This window comes from Ailuropoda melanoleuca, chromosome 1 (genome assembly GCF_002007445.2).
Source record: "Ailuropoda melanoleuca isolate Jingjing chromosome 1, ASM200744v2, whole genome shotgun sequence".
Lineage (NCBI taxonomy): Eukaryota > Metazoa > Chordata > Mammalia > Carnivora > Ursidae > Ailuropoda > Ailuropoda melanoleuca.
In genome coordinates, this window is record NC_048218.1 from 166561580 (window position 1) to 166575714 (window position 14135).

Below are 14135 nucleotides of genomic sequence, written 5' to 3' on the forward strand. Positions count from 1 at the left end.
ACAATCAAAACTATCTCCAGACATTGCCAAATATCCGCTGGGGAACAAAAACACCACCCACCCTCCCAGTTGAGAACCGCTGGTCTAAAATTCTTTTACTTCTTATTTGTTCTAATATTATCACTGATTTTTACATCACAATTCCTGGAAAAATCTGAAGAAAAAAAAAGGAGACAGAAAACAAACCAAGTGAATGGGAACTGCTCTGGTCCTGAGCACCCCTCATCTGATATACTGTGTACGTCTATAAATTCGCAGAATATTTATGCCAGGTTATTAAAGTGCCCGACTTGTATCTACTTACAGAGCTTTGGGAAACTATTGGTAACCTTTTAAGGAGGTTTATTGCAGAAAGACCGGCCAGTAGATATTTTTATAATACATTGCAATCAAGACAGGAAGGAATTTACCCCATCAGTGCCCCATCAGAATTCTAGAAGCCTTAAAGTAATGCTATAAGGAAAAAGCCTTTCGACTCTAGATGAAAAGAAACAGGAGATTTTAAAATTTGCTCAACTTTCATTCTAGACCATGCACTTTGACTACAAGAATATAAATCTCAGTACTTGCATTTTCTTTCTGTCCTTTTCAATAGAGAACTTTGATTTTTAATTAGAAGGGAATTATCCATACTTATTTTTTTCTGGATAAAATTGCCCAGTATCTCCAATATAAATCCCCCGATCAAAGCCTTTTCTCCTGAACTTGATCTGTATCTCAGAAAATTCAGTAGTCTAACTGCCCTGTGTAGGAGGTTGCTAGATTGGGTTTTAAAATTATTTCTATTAAGTAAAAACTTAACATATACCAGCTGCTGAGGGATTATAAAAGCTTTGTTTTTTCAATAATTGGAAACCTTGTTTACAGAGGGCTCACAATATCCTTTAAATGTCTTTGTGTTGAATATAAAAGAACTTGTGTTTATCTAGGCAATGATAATCTGACTATAAAGCAAACTCATTTAAGGATTATGCTTCCTGTCTCTCACTATGCAGCTGTCACCCTACTGTTCTCTCAAGCTTTGCAAAATGCTGAGAATTATTCCTTGAAATTAGAGGAATACATTGGAAAATAAACCAGGTAGCTGGGAATACATGAAATTTTAAATTACAGGGAAATAGTGGAGAGACCCAAAGTATCACTACAGGTAGGCAAATTTATGACAAATTCTCATTTGTTAACTCATTGGCAGAATTCAGTTCATTCCAAAGAGATTTTAGAATGTTCAATCCTGGCAAAGAAAAGTTAAGGACAATTCAGATAATCTAATATTTAACAGAAGTGGAGAATTGTGAGCCTGCCAACGAAGGCCTCCGCATTGGTTGGTACATACTCGGAAGAAGCTGGGAATTACGGTCATTCAAGGTGGCCGCGCTGGGCCTGAAGCCCCTTACTGGGTCTGAAGCCCCTTACTAGTTCTGCGACCTAAGGCTGGTTACTTAGCGGCTGTCTGCAAATAATAGCCCTCACCTCATAGGGTTGTTTGGGGACTTCAATGAGATACACATGTGAAAGCCTAAGGACAGTTGCTGGCACAGGGTAGGCACTGCGTAAATGTTAACCTATTACCGCAATGTTCCCAACCCTACTGTTCTTTACGTGCATTATCTCATCTGAGCTTTATTAAAATAGTACACTTTTATAACTCCACTTTTATTGGAAATTGAGGAAAATGAGATGCAAAGCTGTTTAATAACCTACTCAGGGTCACACAGCAATTGAATCGACACCAGGGCTCTGCCATCACAATCTTTGCCTTATTCTGCAAACATGCAGTGAGCACAGGCATCCTTTTTTCTCCAAACCCTCTCAGAATATCTGCAACAACAACTCGACAGAACGTTTCAGCCAAAATCATCCTCCCGGCTAAAAACCTGCTATAACAAGTTCTCACCTGCTATGGTAAGTTCTCACGAGCAGGGCAGCTTCTCAAACTTTCATGTGCACGTGACTCCCCCTTCCAAGTGCAGATGCTACATTTCTAACCAGCTCCCCGGTGAGGCCCCTGCCGCTGGTCCCAGGAGCACGCTTTGAGGAGCAGGGAGCTAGGAGACGGAAGGGGGCTGCTTGAGTATCTCACTGTTCCCCTGATTGACCTGGTTTTGACTTGAAGCACACCGCACATGACAGCCATAAGTCTCTCCACTTTTTCCCTGAGGGATTAGCCCTTTGGTATTTGTTTAGGCCACATACCAGGGGGCACTACCCCTGCAGGTCTAACCTAGATAGTATTTCTTTATAGTACCTGCTCAGGATAGGATAATGAGGTTCCCATTCTCTCCAGCAGTGGACTGCACACCAAATACCTGCTAATTACTCTGTTAAGTGTTAAACAATTATGTAATTGGGCTTTAAATATTTTATGGTAGGCAGAAATCCTTATCAGATTGTCATATAGTTATTTAAAGGCATTTTAGTAGTATTTGGGAAATCGATATTTTTGCATAAATTACTTTTTTTCTATTTACGATAATGGGATATAGGCTCTTGCTGTTTGACACTTTGCTGCCTGACACATTTTTAAGAGTGGATTAGATTCAGAGAACTGCACTCATTCTGTGCCAGACCAGAGGCAAAATCCTGGGAATGTAATGATGATAAAGACCAAAATTGCTGCTTCGGAAAACTCATAAAGTAGTTAGAGAAGAAATGGGCAAGTATATATTTAAAATATAAAAAGAGCTGTGAGAGCACAGAAAAGAATGAGCCTAATATTAACACTGTTATGTTAATTATACTTGAATTAAAAATTTAAATATAAATAATTAAAATAAAAGAATGGTCTAACTTTTCTTCCTGTGCAGGGAGGCCTTTTCTGGTTACCAGTGATAGCTAATAATCTTTGAATTGCTCTGTGTCCCAACCACTGCTACAAGCACGCTGCACGTATTTACTCATTTAATTATTACAACGACTCAGTGAGGCAGGTGTACTTTTATTATCATGTCCATTTTAAAGATGAGGGAACAGAGGAACGGAGAGATTAGTAACTTGCTTATGGATGCACTGACTGGGCGTCAAAGCCAGACAGTCAGAGTCTAGAGCCTGCCCTTTCAACCATCGTGTGATCTGCCCCTAGTTTATTAAAAGGACGTTCAGGATCTTAAAATAAGAACATGTGAAAAACAGTGGACATGTTGGAGAGAGCAAATTATGGGGCTGCAAGTAGCTCTGTTTGGTTGGAGCGTAGGACGAATGTGGGGTGATGAGACCCTCTGCGGGAAGCCATAACATTTGCATTGGCACACAATGTGTGGAGGGTATGAACAGGACTAGAAGGGGACTAAAACCATTTTCAGTAGTCAGAGTACTGGCAATAATTATATTTGAGGTGTGACTATGAAGTCATAAAATAGACTTGAACACGTGTATTATGTGAGTGTGGTCCGTTTCCCATCCATCATCTTGGGTAGCTGTGTTTTATTTCTGCTGAGGTCCCATTGCTCAGTGCATGTTGGGAATGTCTCCTCAAAAATACCTTCAGAACAGGACACAGTACAGATTTTATTATCTTGGATGATGCCTCGGTTTTGTCTCAAATGTATTTCCTGCTTGGATCACTTCCCTTTTTACCGAATTTGGCTCTGAATAACTTCTGCCTGTTTGCTGAAATAACAGCCACTCTCAACTCAAAACAAATATATTGTTCCCATATACTAGTGATTCTGACTTTAGTGTATGCTTAAACATTATCTAGGGGCTTTATCAAAGAACACATCACAGTACGCCCCTCAGTAATTCTGCTTCATTTGGTCTGAAGGAGGGAGGAGGAGTGGATTCCTAGTCTGTAATCTTTAAGAAACATCCTGAAGTTTTTGTTTTGAATGACCAGACCACACTTTGAGAAAGGCAGCTGTAAGGATATTCAAGAAAAAGCGTGTTAAGTCTTAAGAAAGTTCCGAAAGAGGAATTCCAAAATGTTATGATCAACACTGACATCAATGGCAAGTGTTACCCACCTCGGGGGACTAGTCTCCCATAGATGATGCTAATGTAGAATAAAATCTTCAATTCTATTTTTTAAAAGAATCTGCATAGTTACACCACATGGACCGAATTCACCTGTGCTTCGGGGAGACCCGTTTCATGCGTGTGTTTGCTCACTGATAATCTGCTCAGTGTTCTTCCGTAAAGAGAGGTGTTCCTTTCTGAACAAGGTGGACCATCTAAGGATCCAGGATTTTAGGGTTCAGCAATATATCTACAAATTATTAGATTTTTTTGTTTTGTTTTCTTAAAATGGTGGGCTTCCTTCACTTCTTGGAGATCCAGTTTCTGTTAGTCATCTCCATGGTGACCAGGTTCACCAAGGTGGTGGGTTGTCCAACTCCAGCTGTTGTCCCAAGATAATCAGTGACAGGAATGCTTCAGAACCAGCCTTCTTTCATGTTGGGATTTGTCACGTTTTTGTCGCTTGCTGAATCCATGTGACTACCTAAATTAGCCCTCTATTTTTTGATTGAGTTCTTTATTTTAACAAACATAATCTTCAATGAGAATGTGAGAAGAGCTTCTGAGCTGCCTTTCTTTTTATTTATCAACTGTCTTCTGTTTTGTTCACCGAAGAGACTCTTGTACAATTAGAAACTTAAATTCAGTGCTGTGTCTTCTTTAATCAATCTACATTTCACAGGTCGGTCCTGATTTTGCCAGTGGCTGACACAGAGCCGCACCCGGGGGCTGAGTCAGGCTTCCTCCGGGCATTACTGGGTCACAGTGTGGAGGTTACCCGTCGGTCTCCGCAGGTCCTTTGCTCCACACTCAGCTGACTGAGTTTTGTCTGGATATGAGGATCCAGTACTATCCACCTTGAAAACACGTGGATGTTCTGTGATTTTTCTAGGGCCATTTAACTTAACTTAAGCTCTTGACTGGTTAAAAGCTTGGTCAAGTGTGGAGAGAGAGACTATGTTTAGACCCCTGTGAGCAAAAAGTTTAGGAAAAGAATAGGTTTTTGTTTGTTTGTTGTTGTTTTAATCCCAGCCACTATCTCTCTCATTTTAACAAAGACAGCTATATTATCTTTAAGAAAGGCAGAGACAACAAAGGGATCCAAGACTGAATCCGATTGCTGTCAAAACAGCCCCAAGCAGGGGGGAGCAGTGACCTGATGAATGACTACATCCTCTCTCTTCACTGCCTCTGACTTCCACTTTTCCAGATTTAGGAAAAAAGAAATAAAAACCGATGCCTAGTTCAATTTGAATTTCAGATAAAGAGTAATATTTTAGTATACATCCATTAATATTTGGGACCTATTCCACGGCTCTATTTCATGTGTGGTCTGTCCCACACAATTCGGTGCCTTTGTATGTTCTCGTGGCTTTCATATGCAGATTTCTCCCTAGATCAAACTGTCCTCTAGACAGGATCTTACTTGGTATCCCCCAAGGCACCATAATATTGACTTTTCTATTTGGGGGCCTATGTTAGATTTCTCAAGTTGGTTTCCTCCTGCTGCAAATGCAGAACACCCCTGAGCTCCTCAGACCTTTCCTCTCCACACCTGTGAGGCTCTTGTTTCATGAGCGATGACGGGGCTGAGTGTAGTAAGCATGCCATATATATTTCTATGATTGATTAATGAACTGAAAGCAATCTGTTGTCTCCTTGGGAGTCAAATTCAACATTCATGAGCTACTTACTTGCATGCCAAGAGTTAGTGGTAGGCTCTATCTTCCATGCTGTTCATCTAGGAAGTTGGATGAATTATTCTTCCCTTTGGGGTAGATAGGAGGAGCGAAGAGGGGAATGGTGCTAGGAGCTATACCCAGATTTGCAAGCGGGTATTATGGCTCAGCCAAAAAGATGGAGATAAAGTTGTCCTTATTTATAGGGAATCATTCCCAAGGAATGGAATATTGATTCTCAAAGACTGGAGAGCTATCTTACCCATTGTAAATTATTTACTTCCACTGACTTTTCTAGGTTAAATTTCTTCTATGGCATGTTGGTGTTGCAGACACATGTCTACCGTATCATAAAAGAAAGAACTTTGAAAGCTAATAGAATGATGTAAATGGCAAAATATTCAACTCATATTAAAAAGCTTACCAGCATGTAGAGTAATGGTACACATCAGATAACGAGGTGTCTTTTATACACTTTGTGCTTCTATTAATGCTATTATTTAGATCTTCCTTTGTAAATGACACTGAGCAGACTTCAAACCTTGAAGATTAAGAGTTATGAATGTCCCCTCTTGGTTCAGTGCTTTCCAAGTGTAAAATGCACAGAAGAGTGAACATATATTCAGACGTGTCTAGATGATGAGTTTTATGCCAGTGAGGCTTGTCCAAGGCAGGCTTGTGAATATGGTCCTTGACTCCCCCTTTCTGAGCCTTTTCCTCTGCTTCATGGCTCCTGACTGCCCTCTCAGATCTCCTGCATCCTTTAGAAAGTGAAAGGAGGCCAGGAAACTGCCCAATACCTTGAAATCCCACCATTGTGCCTGTGAGCCCTGCTGAGAAAACTGCCCATTTGATTGTGGACAGAAATGACTACAAATGAGATGGCTGCCAGACTCCCATTCTACTCTAGTAAATAACCATAAACTTGCTGTCATAACCCTCAATGAGAATCCATAACTTAATGTGGCTATACTATATTTTCCATGTCCCTACAGTTAGGTTAGCAGAACAAAAGCTGACCACGAGAATTCATGTTAACTTCTTACCAATTCTAACACCATGAACACAAGGAAACAAAGTTCTTACAAAAGTAGGTTATCATATATATGCAATAAAAATCCAATGTGATAATCCCCAAACTCAAAATGTGATTGAAAAATATTTTCTGGGGTGCTTACGATTTTTAGTCAAGCATACATCTTGTCCTCTGTATTTTGTACTTCTGGTGTCAAGTGAATTTCAGACCATTAGCCATTTGTTTAAAAATAAGAGTATTGATTTTATCTGGAAAGAGACCAAATGAAACTTTAAATCCAGGTGCACTTCTTATTTTTATTATAAATACATAATGAAACAGTTGGACGATGATGATTGAAATGAACGCTTAAGTTTTTTTTTTTAAAAGATTTTATTTATTTATTCGACAGAGAGAGAGACAGCCAGCGAGAGAGGGAACACANCTATTTTTATTATAAATACATAATGAAACAGTTGAAATGAACGCTTAAGTTTTTTTTTTAAAGATTTTATTTATTTATTTGACAGAGATAGAGACAGCCAGAGAGAGGGAACACAAGCAGGGGGAGTGGGAGAGGAAGAAGCAGGCTCCTAGCAGAGGAGCCTGATGTGGGGCTCGATCCCATAACGCCGGGATCACGCCCTGAGCCGAAGGCAGACGCTTAACCGCTGTGCCACCCAGGCGCCCCTGAACGCTTAAGTTTTATGCATTTTATTTTTCAGGATGATGTCTTATAATACCTTTATAAATTTCTTAACATCTTCCTTTGTTTCCTTTGAAAGTTCTTTTATTGAGTGATTGGGTTTAGGTGGAGAATGAGCCTAATGATTAAAGAAATATGATGATTCTACATCATCCTATCCAAGACAGAGGAATGCACTGGCTAACTCTGTGGTTTCATAGATCTCTGATTTGGGGAATAAAAACTGTAATAAAATTACTACCAGGATTAGCTATGTTCATTTGAATAGCATTTTTATGTATCTGCTTTGAATTCAAGCGCATTATTAATATTTTTCTTTTTTTTAATATAGGTGGAGAACAGACCAAAATATTATGGAAGAGAGTATGTATCATGCTATTCTTTGTTTTAATAATGTAATAAGTAGTCATTTCATATGTCATTTAAATATTAAATATTTAAAATCTTCTAATATGTAGTCTTCATCAAATGTCCATTGTGCAAGTGTTTAATAATAAGGATAAATGCAATCAGACCCCTTTGTATTGAATTTTCTTTATAAGACTCAGGTGCTTGGCTTCCATGAATGTGGGAGGGACGTATTTCCTGCTGTAGTTTTCTCCAGTAAAGCGGCCACTGAACGCCTGGCAAGTATTTGAAACGTAAGGCAGGCTTTTCCATGACTGAGGCTCTGTTAGTATTTTATTTCACTTTCTACCTTGATACTATATAAACATTTAGAGTGTCAAAGATTGTAAACGGCATGGCTGAATTCCTTACTTTCCAGTACCTCAGTAAATGCAATACAGGGAAGTCACCCCATTTCCCTGCGGTCTCATAAAACCAAAATGCTGATTTCTCTTGACTTTGCTAGATTAGCCCAATTGCCTCGATACCATAATGAGGATTTCCTCCCATTTTCCTCTGAATTTCAACTCTTGTTTTGTCCTACTTTCTCAGAAGCCTACTGTAAAGCAAATATGCATCCCGTAGAAAGCGTCTTCAGTCTCAGGCTGTGGTGTGTTGTGATGTGTGGTGTCGCTTACAAAGCACAGGCAGAACAACCCGCGCTGGGGTCAGGTGCACGACTCCCTTTCTTCCCACGTCCAACCTGGAAGCCTTATGAGCCCCAGTGTCTTTCAAGTCCCAAGTCCCAAGCTCTCCTGGCCAATCCAAACCATCTTCCTCTATTCCCTCAGAGCCTCATCTTTGTGGTGAATGACCTCTCATGTGCCCCAGCCCAGCAGTGACTTCATAATGGCCACGACTGCATTTCTGAACCTTCCTTTCTGGCCTTGGGAATTTGTCCAGGACCCCTGGAGTAGCTGCTGAGGAGCGCTGGCCTCTGCTCTCAGCCATCCCCACGTCCCTAACATCTAACCTACGTAGTTGTGGGGTTCTCTTTTTCCGTCAGTACGCTGATTTGGATTTTTGCTCACGGAGAGCACAATTAATAAAGAGTAACAGAAAGGAAAGCCTACCAAATGGGACACTTTTGCACGAGAATTCCAAAAGGAACTCTATTATGCATTTTCTTTGTTGAGTCAAAGTTTTGTTGAATGTTTTAGTTATCATTTTCCGACCCCCAATCCGCACAAACTACGTAGTGAGAGGACAGCAAAGAAGCANAGAATTCCAAAAGGAACTCTATTATGCATTTTCTTTGTTGAGTCAGTTTTGCTGAATGTTTTAGTTATCATTTTCCGACCCCCAATCCGCACAAACTACGTAGTGAGAGGACAGCAAAGAAGCATTTTCTTAACCACAGAAAAGGAGCCGTTTTGCATTAGAGGGAAATTAGCTTAAAAACTTCAGATTCTATGTTTCCCTTTTAAAAAAAAAAGCTTTTTGTTCCATTTGAAAAGTAATAAATGCTCTCTTCAGGAAACATTGATGCATTTTTTTTTTCCTACTAGGAATCACAAGAAACTGTTGACAATGGATACCTTTAGGGGAAGAGAGTTTTTACTCTGTAATGGTCACATTTTTACCTCTTATGTNCTGTAATGGTCACATTTTTACCTCTTATGTGCCTTTTAGCTCTTGAAATGTGTCAGTATTATTTTATTCTTAAAACATGAATAAATTAAAACCCACTAATTTGGGAAAATTAGAAAATATATAGGTATAGAAAGTGGAGAACATCCTCAGCTGGCATGAGAAAAATCATTGCTAACTTTTCCACTTTATATTTCATCCCTTCTGATGTTTTTCTATGCATGCTTGCTTTCTACAAAGAGGGAATCATAAGAAAAATTTCTTCTCTAGTTTATTCCCCCAAAGATCTTCAAATTTGGGTAATCTGGGGAAGAAGGTGCTGTTCCCTGTCCAGGACCCTGGGGTCCCTCAGCACTGGCCTCACCCCCCAACCTAGCTCCCCCACCTTCCTATGAAACACGATTGATCAAATCTCTGTTAAGAGGTGGGGGGTGGGGAGGAGCTGTCTTTGCTTCAAGATAGCAGAGGAGGTTCCCCGGGAGTCACTGTCCACTCTGTAGGCCTCAGACATGTGCCTCCAGAACAAAGCAATCATTGGCCAAGCCTGCATTCTTCCTAGATAGCTAGCTGTGTTTTCTACATGCACGTGTATTATTTTTAAAATTGCAGAAAAAAATAATAAACGTTATCTTTAAAAAAGAACAATAGGTACGTTTTTTTTCAAACATATCCCTAAGGGATTGCTCTAAACATTATAAGGAATGGAAGAATGTTGATTATAGCTGGCTATTGTTTCCAGAGAATGAACCTCTAAAATTAACAACACCCTGACCCTGAAGTAAGCAAGTTAATAATCAATAGTTTTCATTAGCAATCCGGACAATACATAGTTTCTGTGTTTGAGCTGAGAGCTAAATTGGTAATTGCTCTTTTGTTATTCCCCATGGTTAAAAAAGGAGCCATAACCTGGCCTTTTGCTTTGATTTTAGCTTTCAGCTTGAGAGCAAAGACAAGAGCAGAAAGCCATCTGGACTGGGTGTTCTTCCTGTTGTTTTCCCTACCTGAATACTTCTTAGATGTTTGGGTGTTTGCTGAGAAGTGGTTCCAACTGCATCTCTAAGATATATGGTAGTTACTCCCCTCTTCATCCAAGTTGGGGACAGTCGGTTCTGGGTGGCCCCATCATCTTTTTTTAGCCTGTCTCTCTATGGTGCATACTTTGTATGTGGTCTGCTGAGAACAAAGATGGTCCGTCTCTCCTCAGGTTTCACGGGATCATCTCCCGGGAGCAGGCAGACGAGCTTCTCGGAGGCGTGGAGGGCGCCTACATTCTTAGAGAAAGCCAACGCCAGCCAGGATGCTACACGTTAGCTCTAAGGTGAACTTGATTTCATCTGTTATTGCTACTGCTGTACAAGTGGCCGTACTTAACATTTTCCCCATTTTTTTATTGCCGTAAAACATATGTAACATACAATTTACCATCTTAACCATTTTTAAGTGTGCAGTTCACTGGCATTAAGTACATCCTCAATGCTGTGCAACCATCTCCACTATGGGTTGGCAGGATTCTTTTGTCATCCCAACCAGAAACTCTACCCATTTCCCCCTACTTATTTCTTATTTCCACTTTGTTTACAGAGTACCAGTAGCATATCAGAGGCTTATACACTTCCTCGTGTTATCAGTAGGATGGACACTGAGGCTCTGTTTATGCATGTACAGTAAACTGGAGAATTATCTGGAAAGTTAGTGCTCCAATAGCCACTTCTGCCTAAAGCTGAGCCAGCTGAGGGAGCAATGCCTCTGCCTCAAGTTAGTTCCCGGGAGCCCTTGTCAAAAGTCTTCCCCTCATGCTGTGTATATGTGCCTGGACTGATGCGGAGTTTATCCATGGGTTCTCTCGGGGTTAACATTGACCCGAGAATCACGTGGACTCCCAACGGCAGTCATGNGTGGCAGTCATGGTGCTCCATGCCAGCAAGCCATTGGAGCAGAGTTCTCATGAGCCTTTTATCACAAAATCACAAGAACTGGAAATTACAGTGCCAGAAAAGCAGCACATTTTCTGCACTTCCTAAACTGGATCAGATATTTGATGCCATTTGATCCTTATGGCAATCCCATAAGGTTTGGGGAAAGCGTCCAATTCCAGAATCGAATTGTCTTCTGAAAGTTCATGGATGAACTCTTTGGAATTAGGAGGCTCTTTCTCCATAGAAGGAAGGGTATCAATGGAAACACTTCCCAGGCCAGCCCACAATGGTGTATTCCATGTGACACCTCAATATTGTGGCTATAGAAGGCTACTTTCCAAGTCGCACCTACGGATGGTTTCAACGTATCTTAGATGATGTCATTATAAGGAAGTACTTCAAAAGTTAGCGAGCGCTCTAGGTGTGCTATGTACTTTCCTATCCCCCCAGCCCTCCAGCAGCAGGCACAGGCAGTCCCAGCGGGGAACCAAGCGGGGGCTGTGAGATACAGGACCAAGGCCAAGAGGGTGCAGCCAGTCAAAAGGGGGAGGACCTCCTTATAGGTTAGATCCCTGGGACGCTGGCGGTGGCAGCTCCGCAGGGAGTCTCGCACAGCTCCCCTCATCTCCCTTCTGTGGCACCAACTAGTGTGGGAGGCATGAGGTGCTCTACTGGTGGCAGTCAAAGATGTACTAATAAGGGGACATTAGGGCGACTGGTGGTAGCTTCCCCTGCAGAGGCAATCGCCAGGTATAAGGGGTGGGGTAGAGAGCTGTGGCTGGTTTTCATCAAGGAAATTTCAAAGTAAAATATTTGTAAATTAGGCTCTACCCTCTCACGTTTACAAATGAGAATGATAAGGACTCAATGGCCTTAGTGATTTCTAGAATCCAGTGATGCCATATGACTGCCTGGTGTTAAATCCCACCCCTGCCTCTTTCCACGGGTGTAACCTCAAGCAGGTACCCGATCCCTTCAAATATCAGTTTCCTTAGCCATAGGACAAGGATAATAATTCTACCTCTCGCAAACTGTCTATGATAACTGAATGGGGGGGAGGGTAAAAATGCCAAGTGCCTAGCTCAGTTCCTGAGGTACATTATGCACTCAGAAAGTGTTAGCTGCTACCGTTCTTTCATGTTCTTACTTCTAACCCTGTTGTGATTTCTCCTTCTCTTGGGGGCAGGTTTGGAAACCAGACTTTAAACTACAGGCTCTTCTATGATGGAAAACACTTCGTGGGCGAGAAGAGGTTTGAATCAATTCACGATCTGGTCACAGATGGCTTGATAACACTGTACATAGAAACAAAAGCTTCTGAATACATTTCCAAAATGACAACAAACCCCATTTATGAACACATTGGCTATGCCACTCTACTGAGAGAAAAAGTATCCAGGAGGCTGAGCAGGTCTAAAAATGAATCCAGAAAAACAAGCGTTACAAACGAAGAACACACAGCAGTTGAAAAGGTAAGCTACACATGTGACAGAAACAGTCTCTGCTTTTAATCTGTGCCGAACAACTGCATGATTAAGTATGTATGGGATTGGCCAGAATGTTGGAAGAGACCCCCCCCCCACCCAAAGAAATCTAGAATGTTCGGCTAGGAGGGACCTTCGAAATCTTCCGGTTCAACGGGGGCCCAGAAATGTGAATTGATTTGCTCAAACTCATACAGTCAGAGCCAGGGCTCACAAGTAATTACTTGTGGGTTTATTTGGAGTTTGAAGAAAAAAATAAAACTTTATTATTGTTTTATGGTGAAAATAGTCCTTGGTTTTAATTCCATTTGAGGCCTTACTGGCTGTCTCCAGGTCCACGTAGCTATGCAAACATGTGGTATTTGTGTCTGCCTCTCTTCGGATTGAGTGACCATGTGTGACGCACAGGTCAGCCTGCTCCTGAAGGAGGTCTTCGCTAGATAACAGCTTTTACTGACAGATACGGGAGCATCACTGGAGAGGCTGGCCATCTCTGGGAGGCTTAAAAGACGGCTGTCCTTTGCCCCAAAGGAGGAGTTCTCATGCCTCGCTGAGGATTAGAAACTCCCAGGTGGGCGGTGCTCAAGCTGCATGGGCGGTGGCAGGATGTGGCGGGGAAATCTGATTTTCCTCTCCAGTAAGTTGCTGTTTGTTTGAAAGACACCACCACAGTTTGCTAGCAGATTTTTTGGATGTGCCCCTTCAGGAACCATCTGCTTTGCCTGGTCCTGTATGTTTTCCGCTGAAAGAAAGTGACAGCCAGTCCTACCGGTCAGCCCCCACTGAGTCTGTGCTGAGCCCAGTGTTGAAGGCAAGCTTGGACTGGGGCAGATATAAGTAGGTGTGGGGGCAGAATGGTGGCCAACGCTCCTTCTGGTGATCGCTAATCCTCAATTAAACCGGAACGGTGCCCCCAGACTCCCCTGTTGTCCAGTGTAAGCGTAAAGCAAAGGAACCTCAGGTTGACTGGCCCCCTTGGCTTTGGGACAGGGACACACCAGAAGTCACTGGAATGGGGAGGAGGGCAGAGGCAGGCAGTGCGGTCCTGTTGGCAGAGACGGGCATGATCTTAATTGATTTGCTGATTGGATTTTAGAGCCTAGAACCTTCCCCAAAATCACATCAGCTGAGCAGCTGGCCCATGAAAAAATTATTTGCCATTTTCTCTTTTATAACTCCAGTGTCTCCAAGGCACCTGTCATTCTTTTACAAATAATTGATTTGGGAAATGGTGCATTTTCTGATGGTTTACATTTTACCAAAAGGGAAGGAGGAGACATGAGCCCCAACTTTCAGAGTTTGTTCTGGTCCAGGCAAAAGCCATTCCTTAGTCTGTTTGTAAAAATCTGTTCGAAAGTAATTTAGAATAGAAAATCTGGAAGCTGACCTTCCCAGCCATGACAAATC

General features: G+C 41.7%; 1 protein-coding gene across 3 annotated transcripts in view; it reads left to right on the forward strand.

The window, feature by feature from the left end:
• The window catches only part of LOC117804103 (beta-chimaerin), a 228363-nt gene extending 214260 nt beyond the window's left edge, over positions 1-14103 (forward strand). Inside the window, exons 7-9 of one of the 3 annotated variants that reach the window (XM_034669694.1) lie at positions 7683-7714; positions 10533-10646; positions 12431-14103. In XM_034669694.1, coding sequence (XP_034525585.1) covers positions 7683-7714; positions 10533-10646; positions 12431-12755 — 471 coding nt within the window. In that variant the 3' untranslated portion in view covers positions 12756-14103. The remainder of the gene's footprint in view (positions 1-7682; positions 7715-10532; positions 10647-12430) is intronic. The other 2 variants (XM_034669701.1, XM_034669706.1) reach the window with 2 other exon arrangements.
• The last annotated feature ends 32 nt before the right edge of the window (positions 14104-14135 follow it).